The 19,193-nt window shown below is 38.3% G+C and overlaps 1 protein-coding gene across 1 annotated transcript in view; it reads left to right on the plus strand.

Moving 5' to 3' along the window:
* AGMO (alkylglycerol monooxygenase) overlaps window positions 1-19,193 on the plus strand; it is a 157,211-nt gene that overhangs the window by 107,977 nt on the left and 30,041 nt on the right. The window contains exons 4-5 of the mRNA XM_065399900.1: window positions 1,409-1,512; window positions 11,737-11,832. Coding sequence (XP_065255972.1) covers window positions 1,409-1,512; window positions 11,737-11,832 — 200 coding nt within the window. The remainder of the gene's footprint in view (window positions 1-1,408; window positions 1,513-11,736; window positions 11,833-19,193) is intronic.

The following is a 19,193-nucleotide window of genomic DNA, read 5'->3' on the forward strand; positions in this document are numbered from 1 at the left end:
TCAAAGGCTTAGAGGACAGTCAGAAATGATGAAGTTGCCTCATAAATCACTAACTTGTCACAGTTCATTAGATACAGAAATTCTAATTTCTAGCGTACAGGCACTCTGTTATTTCTCTAGTCCCTTGAAATGATGAAGACACCTTGAGATTCATTAAGGTGTTTGATTTGGCATCCGTTTACTTTACAACTATGTGTTAATCATCAGTCCTGAACCATTTGACATAGTTTTGGCACTAGATAATTTCAAGGCATTTGAATACACATTTGTAAGATCATTCTTGTGGATGGGATCTGAATATCTGCCAACGGCAGTTTCCTAATTGTTCCGGTGAAACATTGCCATTAGTGGGGAGGGTTTAACTGGCTCTCAGCCAATCAGTTTTCAAATTCTGTATCAACTGAGACTTTATGTAAATTTCACCCCTTTAAACATATGTGACCTTTAATTTAGTTGCAAGCTGAAAAGGCACCTTATGTGGCTACATTAACCACCCACTTTCTCATTATAGTGTAATTAAGACCTTCCTCGCAGCCTCTGATGGCCATGAAAGATTTTGGCTTTCCTTTCTGCTTGATAACCTCCCACTTAAGACTGTCCAAACATCTTTAGATTTTCAAAGTTTCATAGCAACAAGGCCACCCAGAGTGGTACTTAAAGAAAAAAATGCTTTGGTAAACAGTTAGTGTTTCTCTATATTGCTCTGAAACATGCAGGAAATCAAAAGTGTCATGCCTTTGGGGCATGTGACCTACACCAGCCTCGCCCAAACCTCACCATAAAACTGTGCCCCAGTCACTATATTTGGACTGAATCCAAAGTTCCCAGACAGTGATACCTGAATGCTTTGTTTTTCCATTTCTTGTTATTAGGCAGACAATGGTCATGTCCTTGTGGTGTGAGTTTCCAGGTGGGCTTGAAGACTGAAGTGTCCCAGAAAGTTACTATTTAAATTTTTTCTTTACTCATCAAGCACTAAAACATTTTCAGTATCCAAGTCTGAAGGAAACCTGAAGTATGGTACTTGAATGCACACCAAATTCTGGTCCCCTTGAAATCAATGACAAAATTCCTGGTGGAAGTATAATTTAACCAAGGCTGCCTTCCCCTGACCCTTCATCTCACATTTTCTTAAAGCCTTCTACTTTCTTTTGTAACCCCATTCTTCTCTCCCTCAGCAAGTAAATTACACCCACTTGTGTCCACTTACCAATGTTTAACCTATGCCATTCTCTTCATCATCTCTAAATTCAGCTCTGAAGGTTAGTTTTATTACCTGCCATATTATGATAAAATAGCAAAGTGTAAATTTTGGAATCATTTGCTTTTAGGTTAAAAAAAAGTAATGGGAGACGAATGCGGCTTTGTTCTTTCTTTCATGCCTCATTAGAAATTATGTGTTTTGCAGAGGTTAATATATTGTGGGCAGCACACCAAGTACATCATAGTTCTGAAGCTTATAACTTATCCACAGCACTGAGACAATCTGTACTGCAGAGATACACTTCTTGGGTAAGTTATGCAAAATGCAATAATATAATTGAACTTTATTAAAAATCACTGCTATATAAAATCACAGGTATTTAATTTTGTCTGAAGGAAAACAAAATATAAGTCAAGAAAATGTTAGACACAGAAAAGCACAGTGCAGAAAGGTAATTTGAGGCATCCTGAGAATTATGTGAATCGAAAATAGGTACACTTACACTCTCATTGGGATGTGTGAAAAGGAGAAATAAAGTCAACTTTGAGAAGGCCAATTATAGTCCCAGGCTTTCACATAGTCATAACTTTCTAAACATAATGCAACATATTCTTCTTCATAATGCCAGCATAGACACAGAGTAACACAGTGAAGATAATGGAGTTACTCTGGATCTATGCTGGGGTAAATGAAGGCATGGGGAAAGCCGACAGGTACGGAGAAGCACGTGGTTCGGACAGAGACATCCCTTAGGGAAGGATCTACTAATGGAGATTCTCTATGTCCGAGTAAGGAGGAGAATATGGGAGATAAAATACAGGTAGGATCTGATGAGAAAAAGTCAAATGAAAAAAAGTCTCATTCAATTACATCATGTAATGGGAGACCACTAAAAAGTGACAAGTTTTTAAAGTGCTTATATACAAGTCATGCTGGTGGGGGAGTGGCACTATATGTGAAAGAAAGCATAGAATCAAATGAAGTAAAAATCTTAAATGAACCAAACTGTACCATAGAATCTCTATGGATAGTAATTCCATGCTCGAATAATAAGAATATAGCAGTAGGAATATATTACCGACCACCTGACCAGGAGGGTGATAGTGACTGTGAAATGCTCAGGGAGATTAGAGAGGCTATTAAAATAAAAACTCAATAATAATGGGGGATTTCAACTATCCCCATATTGACAGGGTACATATCACCTCAGGACGGGATGTAGATACAAAGTTTCTTGACACCTTAAATGACTGCGTCTTGGGGCAGCTAGTCCTGGAACCCACAAGAGGAGAGGCAATTCTTGATTTAGTTCTAAGTGGAGCACAGGATCAGGTCCAAGAGGTGAATATAGCTGGACCGCTTGATAATAGTGACCATAATATAATGAAATTTAACATCGCTGTGGCGGGGAAAACACCACAGCAGCCCAACACTGTAGCACTGGAATGGCTGCCGTACCAGGAGAGATTAATAAGACTTGGACTTTTCAGTTTGGAAAAGAGACGACTAAGGGGGGGGGATATGATAGAGGTCTGTAAAATCATGACTGGTGTGGAGAAAGTAAATAAGGAAGTGTTATTTACAGCTTCTCATAACATAAGAACTAGGAGTCACCAAATGAAATTAATAGGCAGCAGGTTTAAAACAAACAAAAGGAAGTATTTCTTCACACAACACACAGTCATCCTGTGATCCCTTGATGATTACCTGTTCTGTTCATTCCCTCTGGGGCACCTGACATTGGCCACTGTCGGAAGACATGATACTGAGCTAGATGGACCTTTGGTCTGACCCAGTATGGCTGTTGTTATGTTCTTATGTTCTTAACTGAGACCAGTGGGAGAATTACCTGTGAAATGACTGGATGGGATGCCCGTATGTGTATTCGTTTATCTCCATTGGCTACTCTTACCCAAATGCTGTTGGTAAGCGTTACCTTAGTGTCTGTAGTACTCCGTAAAGTGATTAAAGGAAATTGCAATTTTTGAAGGGTGATCACTGTGCCTGTCAAATATCAATTGCTAAGAGGGCTCACCTATGGATTTTGTGAATGAATTTTATAGAATCAAAGAAATGTAGGACTTGGAGGGAACTTGATAGGTCATCTGGTCCAGTCCCCTGCAGTGAGGCAATTACCTCCCTAGGTAATTTGTTCCAGTGTTTAACTACCCTTACAGTTAGGAAGTTTTTCCTAATGTCTAACCTAAATCTCCCTGGCTGCAATTTAAGCCCATTACTTCTTGTCCTGTCCTCAGTGGTTAAGGATCAGTAATTTATCACCCTCCTCTTTGTAACAACCATTTATGTACTTGAAGACTATTATCCTGTCCCCCCCTCAGTCTTCTCTTCTCCAGACTAAACAAACCCTTTTTTTTCCCAGTCTTTCCTTGTAGGTCATGTGTTCTAGACCTTTAATCTTTTTTGTTGCTCTCCTCTGGACTTTCTCCAGTTCGTTCACATCTTTCCTGAAGTGTGGTGCCCAGAACTGGACATACTACTTCGGTTGAGGTCTTATCTGTGCTGAGTAGAGTGGAAGAATTACTTCTCATGTCTTGCTTACAATACCCCTGCTAATATGTCCCAGATGATGATTGCTTTTTTTGCAACAGTGTTACATTTTTGATCATATTTAGTTTGTGATCCACTATAACCCCCAGATGCTTTTCTGTAGTACTGCTTCCTAGGCAGTCATTTCCCATTCTGTGTTTGTGCAATTGATTATTCCTTCCTAAGTGTAGCACTTTGCATTTGTCCTTATTGAATTTCATCCTATATATTTCAGACTCTTTCTCTAGTTTGTCCAGATCATTTTGAATTCTAATCCTGTCCTCCATAGTGCTTGCTCTCCCAGCTTTATAAGTGAAATCTATATGCCATTATATAAATCATTTATGAAGATATTGAATAGAACCGAACCCAGAATAGATCCCTGCAGGACACCACATTTCCTTACAACTCCATTGTGAACTATCGATAACTACTCTCTGGGTATGGTTTTCCAGCCAGTTGTGCATCCACCTTATAGTAGATTCCTCTAGGCTATATTTCCCTGGCTGTTTATGAGAAGGTCATGTGAGACTGAATCAAAAGCCTTACTAAAGTCAAGATATATCACATCTACTGCTTTCTCTCTGTCCACAAGCCTTGTTATCCTGTCAAAGAAGGATATTAGGTTGGTTTGACATGGTTTGTTCTTAACAAATCCATGTTGCCTGTTACTTACCACCTTATTACACTGCTCTACAGCCAAAATGCTTCTGAAATAAATGTAGTCAAACTTTACTAATTCTGGGTCACTGAGAACGAAAATGATGCTTAAAATTGTTGATTGGCTCTAGTTTTCAAGATATGCTATTGGGTCAGTATATACGACCCTTGACTTGGGAATGGCAGAGGATAAGTGAGTTATAAAGGGAAGGGATCTCAATTTAAACCAGAAATGACTAAAATACATCTTTGACTGGATCTATGAATAAATCTATGACTGGGTTTGGACAGTACTTGCTTTTTAGGCAAAACAATGAATGATGCAATCTGAAGCTGGTATTGCGTCATACATGATATGAATTGCATCATGTTATTCCTAGAAGTCATGGATGATGCAATCATAACGAAGCTTACATCACTCTGCTGAACAAATTGCCCTATATCAGCTCTAGAAATCATACAGTGTCGTGCTCTCTTATTTGTCAGTGTTTGATTTTGCAAAGGGACACATTTCTGTTTAGCCAAAGTGAGCAGAGATGCCTTGTACTTGTGTGAACAGTGCAGATAACTTCTGCTCTGTTTGTGGTGAAGTGACTTTTGCATCACAAAAGCGCAGTATAACCACTATGATTAAGAAAGCCTATCACCTTTATTTTGGCTGCAAAATTGGAGATCAGGGCAAGAGGTGGGCCCCACACATATGCAGCAACACTTGTGCAACAAATCTTCGCCAGTGGTTGAACAGGAAAAGGAAATCTATGCCTTTTGCAGTGCCAATGATTTGGAGAGAGCCAACAGATCATACCAGCAATTGTTACTTCTGCATGGTGCCTCCAGTTGGGAAAGGTGTGTCAAAGAAGAAAAAGTGGACTGTGCATTATCCAAACATTCCATCAGCTATACGCCCAGTACCCCACGGAGAAGGACTGCCGGTTCCTGATGCACCAGAATCATTCTCACTTGAGTCAGACGAGGAAGAGGAAGAGGATGAAACTTCTGGTCCTGAACCATCAATGTCACAGGACCCACATTTTCTCCCATCCTCCTCCTCTGAACCACACCTCAGAACACAAGGTGAACTGAATGACCTTGTCAGGGATTTGGAACTACCCAAGAGTAAGGCAGAGCTGTTGGGCTCCAGACTACAGCAGTGGAATCTCCTGGCAGGTGATGTTAGGGTTTCCATGTTCCGTGACCGTCAAAAGGATCTCGTCCCATTCTTCTTCATGGAAGGTGATCTTGTAGCCTGCAACAACATCGATGGTGTGATGGCAGCCCTCAACATCGTTCACGATCCAGATGAGTGGAGACTGTTCATTGATTCATCGAAGACGAGTCTTAAAGCTGTTTTACTGCATAATGGCAATGTTTTGCCATCAATTCCAGTTGGTCTTGCAGTCCATATGAAGGAAACCTATGACAACATGAAACAACTTTTGAGGTGCATAAACTGTGACCAACATCAGTGGCAGCTTTGTGGCGATTGGAAGGTTGTTGCTCTCTTGCCTGGTCTGCAGACTGGATACACAAAGTACTGCTGTTTTCTCTGCGAATGGGATAGTCGTGCAAGAGATTCCCACTACATCAAGAAAGATTGGCCACTCCGACAGTCATTGGAGCCTGGGAGGAAAAGTGTTCAGCATCCACCACTTGTTGAATCAAGGAAGATTTTGTTACCACCCTTACACATCAAGCTGGGTCTGATGAAGAACTTTGTCAAGGCCATTGACAAAACACAAGCAGCTTTCAAGTACCTCCATGGAAAATTTCCAAGGTTAAGTGAAGCTAAGATAAAGGAAGGTGTCTTTGTTGGTCCTCAGATTCGTGAACTTCTTCGAGATGATGCATTTGACCATGCACTGCGTGGCAAGGAAAAGACGGCATGGAAAGCCTTCCAGTTAGTGGCAATACATTTTCTCGGAAACAACAAGGCAGACAACTACAGGTTGTTGGTGGAAAACATCCTCAAGGCATACAAAAGCCTTGGTTGCAACGTGTCACTAAAGATACATTTTTTGCACTCTCATCTAGATTTTTTTCCACTGAACTGCGGAGCAGTGAGCGACGAGCACGGCGAGCGATTTCACCAGGACATTGCAACAATGGAGAAATGCTATCAGGGCAAATGGAGCCCATCAATGCTTGCAGACTATTGCTGGACAGTGACAAGAGATGCTCCATTTAATGAATACAAGAGACAAGCCAAGAAGCGCCGAGTAGACACTGAATAGGACTAAACTATGTACATAATAGTATTTTGCCTTTTGTTTCATAATAAATTTTATTTATATAACCCTTTTGCTGATTTTTAAAGTGTTACATAAACAAGACAGGTGAAATATTATCATGTAAAGCAACCATAAACACATGAAAAGACCTAGGTTTACAATTTATGATTAAAACTCTACTATCTACACAATATACATAGACATAAAATGTAAAAACTTAAATATCTTAGAAACAGTAGCCAATCAGTTGTTTTAATTGTCATATTTGAATTCAGCACATCAAAATGCATAATAAATAGCACATTTTATCTCTGAAGCAGACGACTTCTCAAAAATTGTAGACCAGTGATCAGCTAAGTGCTTACAAATTGATTGATTGATTATTTGCTCCATTATCTTTACGGGTACTGATGTTAAGCTGACTGGTCTGTAGTTCCCTGGGTTGTCCTTATTCCCCTTTTTATAGATAGGTGCTATTTTTGCCCTTTTTCTAGTCCTCTGGTATTTCTCCCATCCTCCACAAGTTCTCGAAGATAATCGCTAATGGCTCAGAGATCTCTTCAGCCAGCTGCTTAAGTATTCTAGGATCTACCATTTACAGTGATGTTCACTTTGTTAGTCATACAATCACTGCTAACTTTTTTGGTGAAAACTGAAACAAAAAAGGCATTTAACACTTTGGCTATTGCTGCATTTTTCTGTTATAGTCTTTCCGTACTCATCGAGTAATGGGCCTACCCTGTCCATGGTCTTCCTCTTGCTTCTTGTATATTTGTAAAATGCATTTTTGTTACCCTTTATATCCCTAGCTTTTTGTGCCTTGTCCTTTATAATTTTGTACCTACACGCGTGTGTGTTTTTTATATTCATCCTTTGTAATTTGACCTAGTTTCCACTTTTTGTATGACTCTTATTTCTACAAGTCACAATTTTAATATATTTTGTTGTGTCCCAGAGCTGGGCCCAAAGTAATTATTGCCTCTCACACTTATCCTCCAAGGTTCTTCCATTACCCAATATTTTTTATTTGAAATACATAATAATTTCTCTAAAAGTTATAAATTTTAAACATAAAAGATCAGAAAGCCATAAGAAATTGCTTACTTAAATGTTTAATTTTTATAATTATTTTTTTAAAAGAGTGTACTCAGTGTCTTCAGAAATTGAAAAGTTTGTTTCTTAAACTACATGTTTTTAAGGAAAAATCACATGACATTTAGATACAATATCTATATATCGGTGAAGGTATTTTATTTCTAGAGCCAGTCAGAAAGTGGAAATTCTGTCTAGGAAATTCTGACATTTTGAAATTTCTTTTCCTTCTGGACTGGAGTGAAAAGTCTAAATTTTTATAGAGTGGAAATTTGGAAAAATTATATTGTATTGCAGCATTTTTATATACACATAAAGAAAATCACTGCATTGCAAACCAGATTTCACAGGTTGGCAAAACATGTATACACACACACACACACACACACACAGAGTATTAAAACAAACAAAAATGTCAAGTACACAGAGTACATTCATAGACATAAATACAGATTCCCATAATATACAGAGGAAAAGCAATGTAAAATATTCTACTACAGATAGATGTAGAACAAATCCACAACTCTTTGTTGAGTCAGCAACTGACCTGTGAGTTAATTACTTCTGGCCATTAACTTCAATGAAGCTAGTCTGGATCTACACTGGTGTAATTGAGACCAAATCTGGCCTTTTGTTAATAATAAATCTTCCAAACATATTAAATTCAGATAAATCAATGGAATGCATTTCCACAACTTGATCAGGTCTTCTGGACACTCTTGTATTGGCACCACTTCATAGTTTTGTTTATTATAGGCACCCATTCTCGTTCTTTAATTTTCATGGTGTTGATTCATAAAGTACCCCTCACAGTCTTGTAAGAGGGCACAAGATTTAGATGGACATAATGCACATTGGTACAAGTGACATTTTTTTGTGAGGAGTCCCTCTTCCATGCAAATACTGCCATGTTAAAGATTTAAGCTTCTATATGCTTGTTCACCCATGTGTACGCTGTTTTGTAAAAAGATAGGGGAGAGAAGAAAAGGACAGGTGTGAACACTTTGTTCTGGCTGCATAAGCATGTTATATCCAAAGTTACTGTGGAAAGCCATAATGATGATAAGGGGAGGCTAGGGGGTTTGTAAGAGGACAATAATGCTTGCAAGCACTCGTTAGACCAGTGGTGGGCAACTTGCGGCACGTCAGGGCAAGCCACTGCCGGGCTGCCAGACCGTTTGTTTACATTTGCATGGCCGTCCGCAGCTCCCAGTGGCCACGGTTCACCATTCCCGGCCAATGGGAGCTGTGGGAAGCAGTGCGGGCCTATAAACAAACGGTCTGGCAACCCGCTAGCGGCTTGCCCTGATGTGCCGTGTGTGGCCCGTGGGCCGCAGGTTGCCCACCACTGCTGAAGACAGTCCTAAGGTTGATGCTAATACCAGCTTTCAAACCAAATTACAAGGTATATTAGCCTGGAGCCATGGGAAACCAAGCTAAGAAATAATTATACTAGCTTGCCTTCTTTTACATAAACACATAACAACAGGTATATTTATATTAAAAAACAAAACAAAAAACCCTACACCCTACAAAAACAAGACACTCCACTACTATGCAGGCTTCTCCCTCTGGGAGAGGATGGGAGAACAAATAATAAGTGACAAATGCATTGTCAAGTTGCTTAATGCACTACTGGCAGGCAGTCAGATACCATGGTGATACATGTGATATAAAAAGCTTTAAAGACTAGAATAGAACTAGTTAACATCATGGTGTGCATTGCTCTTTCACATCTGAGAAAGACAAAAATAAATTTAATGTTTGTCTTGTAGGTGGAATTGTCTAGATTGTGTAAAAGCAAGGGTGAAAATTATCTCTTTCTGAAGCATAGCCATCACTTGAGCACAAGTTTTGTAAATATCCATGCTCCAGGAACCCCATGCTAATTCTTAAAGAACTACCATTTTCTGAACTGCCTGCATGACGAAGAATCGTGTGTGTGTGTGTATGTGTTTGCCTTTTAACCTAATCTAGTGAAGAGTAATTGTCAATCTCTGAGTGATATCTGATGTCTCTGAGCATATGCAGTTGAAGGCAGTTTGACATCTCATTTTGTTGAAGCATATGAAGAGGCGTGTGAGAATGTTGTGGTGGATAATGTGGGATTGTGGGACTGTTCTGCTGCCAGCTCTGTATGTGTTTTAAGTTAAACATTATAAGATAAATCTGTATATTAATCTGGGTTGAGAGTGTTGTGTGGGTTGTGTGCAGGCTGATTGAAAAGATATGAAGGGAAAGAGAGGAGAAAGACATACTTTAAGTGCAAGCAGTGGTGTGAAACATATTCTTGAACTTTGAATCAAATGCCTATAACTTTGTAATGTGTGTAGGAAACATTTATGTTAGTCCAGTGGGTTCGAAGTAAAGCAGCAGATCTCTTCTTAGGCTGAGAGGATGGTCTTGAGGCTTGCCCTGAGAAGAAGACCTGGAAAAATGGTCCAGGGCCTCTGGCAGAAGCACAGATTTTAGGAACAAAATCCTCTGTTTCTTCTGTATGGGAGGAGTTTTCACCCGTCCCCACATGAAGTAAACAGTTCAAAGAAATCAATGAAAGAGAGTTCTCTAGCATTTTCAACCAAGCCAGGTTGAGACCCTTTTTCATGAAGCAAATTCACTGTCCTTTTACTTCCTCAGTGGAAGGTGCTAGGTTGACTCCTCTGTCCCCCAAAATATACTCAAACAAGCCTGTGATGTACACCATAGGGTTCTCCACCACTCCCTCCCTCTACTTTTCTCTTTCTGTTAGTTTCTTTCTGAAGTCTTCAAACCCTTTATTTGCATTAATTTCAGACTAGTGATAGGAGACCCACTGTGAATGAGACAATTAACATGTAAGCAGTTAAATGGCTAAACATCTTTTCTGACAGAAAACCTGTTTTTCACCTTTCCTGGTGACTAGTACCTTGACAGAGACTTTAAGAACATATTTTCTGTATATACACATAATTCCTTACACAAAATCTGTACATGCGTTTCACAGTTATTTTTATGATGAGTGTGACACTGGCTTTCATATGAGATCTCACGTGACACTCTTTGATGAATTAGAATGTACATATCAGACTCAGGAGTAACTCCTCTGCACCCCCTGCCAGTTAGCATTAAGAGATTCTTACGTCACAGATATGCTCTAGGAATTAGTTCAGGGAAGTTCTATGGTGTTACTCAGGATGTTAAACTAGATGATCACAATGATCCCTTTTGACTTTGGAATCTATGCATAGGGAGCCTTTCTGTCTTGCCACCAAAAGTCTCTCACCTATGCACTTATCCATTCCCCCATTTTTTCTGAGATACAGCTCCTGGATTTTATTTTGTCTAGAAAAACTTCTCTCCCTAGGGAGGATTGATTACTCCATGTGGCTGTTGTTTCATCCTATGTCAAGTGAAAAAAACAGTGAGGTAAACCCTATTTGGAAGGAAGGAAGACTATGAGCATTTTTTGGGTGTGAGGGTCCCAGAGTTGTCATTTGATGACATTATTTAAAGAGCCATTTGAACACCTAATTGTGAAAACTAACATGAGATTATTCTCCATGTATGACAGTAGAATCTTTCCTAGGTAGGCAAGTTAAGTTCATGGCAGTATGACAAAGAGTGTGGGATATTTAAAATCAGCAAATACTAAAAACATGACAGCTGTTTTAGTTATAGCACATCTTTATCATCGTTAGAGTCAGGAATATATAGTACTTAATGTCAAATAAATGCTTATAGGAGTATTGTCTAGTGATCATACTGCCACTTGCTTGTTGTATGACCTTTGAGAAGTCATTTTTGTAAAGTTTTTGTGTCTCACTTTACTACTATTAATAGTAATATAATAGTAATCATTACTATCTATTATTTTTCTATAATGTATATCACACAGAGGCGTTGTAAGGTTCAATTAATGTTTGTAAAGTCCTTTGAGATCTCAGATGATATCGAATTTAAAGTATTTACAATATATGAAAAATTTTGAATCATAAACATATGTATATTTTCTCTCTCATATTTCAGGTTTTCTACTTGCCTATGGCTCTTTTTATTCCTCCATCAGTATATGCTGTTCATCTCCAGTTTAATCTCCTTTACCAGTTTTGGATACATACAGAGGTAAATCAGCCATACCTGATTTTTTTTTTAAGCCATACCTAAACAGTTTGCCTGGAGCAGTGTCCTGGAAATCCACTAGCAGCTGATTTATTGTGTAAGAAAAATCTTTGTCTGACTTCTTTAAGGAGAAACATCTGTTCATTTTTATTTCTTTTTCAGAATATATATTGCAAAGTTTATAAGAAGCAATGAGGCCAGTTGGTCCCAATTAGATTTTAAAAAAAAATTAACTGTAAAGAATCAAAACTTTTTACTATTTTAATATTATATTTTCCTATCTCACAGCTTATTAAATATTTCTGGCTGATATTGAAACTGATTTGTTTTCTAAGATACATATTTCAGTAAAAACAGTTAGAAAAACAATACTGCTTAAATATTTAATTTTGATTTGAAGTCAGATACTGCCTTTCTCAGAGCGCATCTAAATTCTCAAATAAAAACACATTCTGCGATTGTCTGATCACCATATTTGTGTGAGTGCACTTGCATGTATAAACACATTTGCATGTTTTACATACTTTGAAAAGCAATAACCTACTATAATTAGTAAGTAGATTCCCACACTTCTCAGGTAGTTGAAATGGTCTTGGCTTTAAGCCTTCTCCATCACACTACACCCTAGATGTCTATGGCTATCCTATGTCACATATAAGTAGCACACTGCCCTGTTGAGCTATTGATTGTCTCTGCCATCACTAACTTCACTTCTTTGGTTATGCTGCCTTTTGTTGTGCGGTTGTCACTCAGCTTTGGCAATGTTTCACGATCATGTGTAGGATTAACATTAGACTATGTTTACTTGAAGTGCTTGAGATGGGTCGCTGGTAAGTTGTTGCTGTTACATTGTCAGTGAAAGAATATGATATACTACTTCCCTGCTGATGGCCGCCATCACTTCTATGTGGCAGAAGCATTCTGTGAAGTGCCAGCATTCCATAGAACTGTATTAGGCTCAGTACTTGTGCTGCATTTTGTTTCTTAAGTACTTAAAATGAAATTGAGAGGTCTGTGCATCACTTAAGTCCCACTAAGCCCTTAACCCCTTAATAGGATTTAAGAGGGATGTATATGGTGCATTGGCCTTGTGTTGGCGCTCTGCACAGGAGTGAATTTCACTCTTAATTAATAATTAGACCCCTTATTAGTAGATTATTGAGACACTAGAAAATTAGTTAATCCTTTGGAATGGTTACCAACTGAAATGGAAACATTTCAGTTGGTTCTCCCGTTGCTATATTATAATGCTGTGCCTGTCTCTGGTTCCTCGTGAAGAAACAAAAAGAGAAAAGTATTTTGTGTATTTTGAAAAACAAGAAACTTCACAGGAAAAACATTTAACAAACCATCCCCCAAAATAGAGAACAATTTGCTCTCTTTCTCAAGCACTGACACCCACATGTGTCAGTGCTCATGGTAATCTGTTCCTGGGTGCCAGGACTACATTTGATTGGAGGAAGAGGATTGACCTAGGAAGCCTCTGCAGAGACAATATGAAGGAGTGACAGCCACCTTTGTGTCTGACAAACTGGAGATTGAACCAGGGATCTCCAGAGCTGAAAGCATGAGCTGCTATGGCTTGAACTAAAAGTCCAAGGCTCTCCAGGTCAGAGCAGATTTGTATCCTCTGAGAATCAGGCATGGAGTGGGGGGATCTGAAACACACACACAGCAGTGGGTTACAAAGGCAGAGTACTTGGGACTACATGCACATATCTTCAACCAGAGCAGACACAACTGGAAGCAATATTGGATTGTGCCAATGGGGCTGGCAGCCAATTATAAACAATTAGGAAGGAAATTGTAGCCAATAATTTGTTAAACTATTTGTATTTTACCTGCTATATTGAATTATGTGACAACTGTTATAATAGACTTAACTAGTGATAAAATATTAACTATTAGAGCTGATTTATTTTTACATTTTTGATTTTTTTTATATTTTATACATAATTTTCATGAATCTTCATGAAAAATTGTTGTTTTTTTACCCATTCTAACTATCTTACATAGAATATAATTATATGAGAAGATTTATTATATAGTATGAATTTAGGTCCCGATACTGCAATAAGAACTCTATGAACAAACAGATGTGTCCTTGCAGAGCCCCATCTCATGGTTTTGCATCTGAATGCAGAGCCTAATGAGAGTACAAGCCTCTCATTACAAAGTCAGGGCCTAATATTGTTGCCAGCTATAATTCTATAAAGCACCTGCTGCAAGTAGCCATACTGGGAACTGTGGGATAAGTAATCCCCATGCAATTCTTCTGGAGTGGTTGGAAGGAGTCTGGTGGGTAGTCACATGTACACATAAAACTACAGGGCTAGTGTACTCTTAATACACCTTTGCTGTTCCACCAGTGCAAATTGTAACATTTCAATTTTCCAATGTAGAGCACATCCCTATTAAGTAGGGTGACCAGACAGCAAATGTGAAAAATCGGGACAGGGGGTGGGGAGTAATAGGTGCCTATATAAGAAAAAGACCCCAAAATCGGGACTGTCCCTATAAAAACGGGACAACTGGTCACCCTACTATCAAGTCCAAAGTTTGCTTTTAGAGACATTACGCATAAATGTCTGCAAAGGCAGGATTAGGTCCTAAGTAGACACGCACAAAAATACTATGAAATCTTAATGTTAAAATTCTTGTTCATACATATTAGCTGTTTCTCCTTAAGAAAAACAAAATATGTCCAATCTGTTGATACTGTTTTGTTCCACAACATTGAAAGATTAGTTTAGGTTATGCACTAAATATTAGTACAGGTTGTGCACTAAAGACAAACAATTTCATCTTTAGTCAAAAAACAAAACTGAAATGATTTTTGAGTAATAGGAGAGAGGAAGGAAACTGACTTCTGATGGGAGGTTTTTTTATAACTTACAAAGAATTAAATGTCTATTTTCAAATTCAGTAATTAAAAAAAAATAGAGAAGAGATCCTTCTGCACTGAGACTTTGTATGCCACGTTTCAGTCTGGAGCAAATGTTTATAGCTGAAGGACAAACTCCAACGCTTCCCCAAACTTGAACTTAGTGATTCCATTATTACATCACCTGATAAATGAGGTTGCTGTCAACATCATAACTTTCAACTTTCTCCTTATCTGTAGTACTAGTTTCTGTCCAGCTTTCCCACCAGAAGAGCAAACAGGATCTATTTTATTTTAAATCACGCAGATCATGTATTTCTGTGAAAACAACATATAAAGTCCCGAGGGTTAAAAGTGTCCACTCTTTGCATCCCAATTGGACTAGCTCAGCCCCCCGATTTCCTGTCCATAGTACTCCAACCTAGTAGGTAGGCACTTACATTTGGCCTTTTATGTAAAATACCTACCGTTTTTTAAGCATTATAAATCTGAAGACTGTACTAAACTGTTCAGCTAGTTACAATAAAAAAAAAAAAAACCTCTTAGCAAAATCATAATGGGCTGTTACAATGAATAAAGGATTCTTGCTGTTTATAAAGAAAGGGTGCAGGTGTTACAGTGACAGAAATGGAGGTAATTTTATTCAGATGTTGCTCTGTGACAGATGTGAACTATATATTTATATTCCATTGTGTACTTCCATTACAAGAATCTCTTTTCAGAGGGTTATCTGTATTGCAAGGTTAAATCACATATGCATGCTTGTCTGAAATGCTATCAGAAAGTCCCTAAAGAAGCCCTTTGTAAATAGATAGATGGCATTCACATTCCTAGGATTCTGAAATAAATCTCATAATAGTGCGTTTAAAGCAGTATTCATTAACAGATGTTAAAGACAAATGCTGAAAGAATGAAAATACATTTTTGTAATGTTGCATAAGAATAGGTAAAATGAGTCAAGAAAAAAGAGGGCCCAATCTCGCTCCATTTAAGTCAATGGAGAAACTATTCAGTAGGATTAAGATTCATTCCTTAATGAATTGGTAGAAATGCCTATCCAATTAAACCATTCTCTCCTGAAATGAAGAGAGTAAAATGAAATTACCTTGGTCCAAAAGCATTAAAATATAACTTTTCAATAGCCATAAAATGTTTGTCCAGCTACTAAGAGACAGAAATACTTTATTTCAGTTTATTTTCACAGGTGATTCAGAAGGTTCACATTAAACCATATCCTTCCATTATGCCTTTAATTGAGCCAATAAATTAGTCCTGTTTATAACCTGACTGTGGAATGCAGAAGCTAGTTTCTGTGGGTTTAGCTGTAACTCCATGGATGTCAAATGGTATTTGGAAAGCAACAACTGAACTAATCCCTGTTAATAGTAATTGTGGTGACACATTATTCTTTGCCTGTTTGATCTTTGACTTGCATTAGTTTCTGCTTAATTTGCTAATTTGGGGAAAGATTGTGAGTTGCTCCACACAGCCTAGCATGGAAGTAAAATTGCCTAAGGCGTCTCTTAGTCCTCTGTGCTGTCTTCTTGCATCATTGGTCTGCATGAGGGGGAAATGAAAACGTATGGGGCCATTGCTACTAGCTTCAGGTGGGTGGAGAGAGGCCCACGCATGGCAAGGGTCTTGACTCTGCCCTGTGCCGGCTGCCATGGAAGGGATGCAATCTGCTACTGGTATTTACCAGTTGTAAATAACAGAGAGAAGGTTAAGGGGTGACTTGATTACAGTCTGCAAGTATTTACATGGGGAACAAATATTTAATAATGGGCTCATCAGTTTAGCAGAGAAAGGTCTAACACAATCCAATGGCTGGAAGTTGAAGCTAGACATATTTAGAATGGAAATAACAGTGAGAGTAATTAACCATTGGAACAATTTACCAAGGGTAGTGGTGGATTCTCCATCACTGACAATTTTTAAATCAAGATTGGATGTTTTTGTAAATGATGTGATGTAGGAATTATTTTGAGGAAGTTCTATGGCCTGTGTTATACAGGAGGCCAGACAAGATGATCACAGGAGTCCCTTCTGGCCATGGAATCTGTGAATCGATTAATGACTTCCTGCCTTGGAGCTGGGGGGGAGCAGGGAAGGAGTTGTGACTGTGTAAGACCCTTGCACACAAGCCCTTAGAGTGGCAGATAAGTCTAGGGTTGTTCAACAATGATGATTAAAAATGTAATCATAGACTGATAGAAATTAGAAATGGACTTATCCGTTGAAAATGTTCTGTCAAAACTGTTTTTCACAGGAAATTTGACTAAACAATTTTATTTTGGCAAAAGTATTTGCTTTCTGCACAAAATTTTGCCTTTTGTTGAAAAAATGAATACCTGAAAACTGAACTCTTTCAGCCCAAAACTGAAATATTTATGTCAAAAAACAAAATGTTTTGATTTGGAAATGCTGCTGCAGTGCCTCATGGGAGTTGTAGCTGAGGTACCCTATGTCCCCATTGTCCCTGAAGGGCCACATCACCCAACTGGGCTATATCTCCTATGATGCACTATTGCCAGGGACTCCCATGAAGCACGACCTCTCCTCTCCAAGAGGGGAGACCATGGTGCTTTACGGGAAATGCAGTTCAGCCAGGGCTTGTAGAGGAGAATTGGAGCACGAAGCACCTAAATTATAACTCCCATAAAGCATCATAGGGGCATTTCCAAATTGAAATATTTTGTATTTTGCTGATATTTTCCAGTATGCAAATTTGTGCTGTAAAACTGAATTTTTTTCAGGTCATCTAGGCCACCTGCCTAGCACTGTAGCATTGTTCTCTACAGTATGTCTTCTAGTGCTTTTCTATTCTCCAGGGGCCAAATTGTAGCCGGTGTTTGCACCTATGAATACACCAAAAGAATTGCAGCCAGAGGGAATAGTTATGGCTCCCTTAAAATCTGCAATAGACTATCCCATAGTATTTCTGCATGTGCTCTATTTGGGCAGAGAGGAGACGGTGTACTAAAGCAGGGCCTGTAGGCATGTTCTGCATGTGCTAATGTGTATGCCTCCTGAGTAACTCCAGCCCCATGTCCCTTGCTGATTATCCTAGCTCTGAATAGTATATAACTTGTTTGAGTACAGGTGCACAGCTGTGGCAAAAGCCTGAAATTCTTGCGTGGGTAAACTCTCATTTCAGTCTGAAATGAAAAGAAACTTGGGCCAGATTCAGGAATACTTTCTTGCAGTTCTAAATCGAAAATAAATTACAATATATGGTCAACAACCCCCCAGATCAAAGGTAAATACACACTGCTAGGTAAAGGAAGTACAATCTTACACCAAACAACCCAGTAGTTATCATGTAATTGCTGAAAGTTTGTGTGTGTGTGTGAGAGAGAGAGGTGTATGTTTAAGGCAAGCAGACATTAGTTATGATATCTCAGGAAACCTATCTGGGACACAGTTCTAATGGTCAACACATAAAAGAATCATAACATCTGACTTGGAAGTCAGCAATAGCATATGGAAAAACAGTAACAAAACATCGGATATTAGAAAAATTACTCATTTATTGATCCCTAGATCCCAGTCAATGTGATCACTTAAATATTTCTTTGTGAATTTTATCTTTCATATTTATACATTCCTTATCCACTGTGTCTGTGATACTCCCACTGAAGTCAATGGAAATTTTATATGCAGAATGATTGCACGAACAGACATGTATATAACTAATAATTCATATTTGAAGTATTGTTTTAAGTAATCAGTTTCTTAAAGGAATACCGTCAGGTCAGATTGATCCAGAAATGCATTTGCTAAATAAATAAATAAAAACAAATATTGCTTTGACAAAACATTAGGCTAACACAAATGTTTCCATTTAAAAAAACTATTTCCTATGAAATAATAATAAAAATTCCCCAGTCATGTTTGCAATCCCAAAACTGAAGTTCCATGCTAATAGGTAAGAATCTGAGGGCATGAACTTGCAAAGGCTTATGCATGTGCCTTAGGGCTTGTCCACACATGGAGCTAGTCAGGAATAGCTATTGCACTTTTAATTCACACCCTTCCTTAATCCAAACTAACTTTCAAGTGTAGACAAGTCTTAACTCTATGCACTGTGGTTTGTCCCAGTGAAGTTAATGGTACTGCCGACAGTGAGTAAAATTAAGCATGTGCATAAATCTTCACAGGTTCATGGCCTTCAAGTGGTATTGAATGAAACTGACTAAAAACAAAAGTGAAATTGACTAGGCTGTTTTATTGTGTAAGTTGAGAAATATGCAAAATTCAAAAAGTAAGTACGACATAAACAGTGAAAAATAATCTAAAGTAACAATGTGGGTGAGGTAATATCTGTGTAGCTTGAAAGCTCCTCTCTCTCAACAGCTGAAGTTGGTCCAATAAAAGATATTACCTCATTCATCTTGTCTTTCTAATATCCTGGGACCAACATAGTTACAACAACACTGCATACAATAATCTAAAGTGTTATTTGTAACAACATTTTAGA

The sequence above is a fragment of the Emys orbicularis genome, chromosome 2 (assembly GCF_028017835.1).
Source record: "Emys orbicularis isolate rEmyOrb1 chromosome 2, rEmyOrb1.hap1, whole genome shotgun sequence".
In the NCBI taxonomy this organism is placed as follows: domain Eukaryota; kingdom Metazoa; phylum Chordata; order Testudines; family Emydidae; genus Emys; species Emys orbicularis.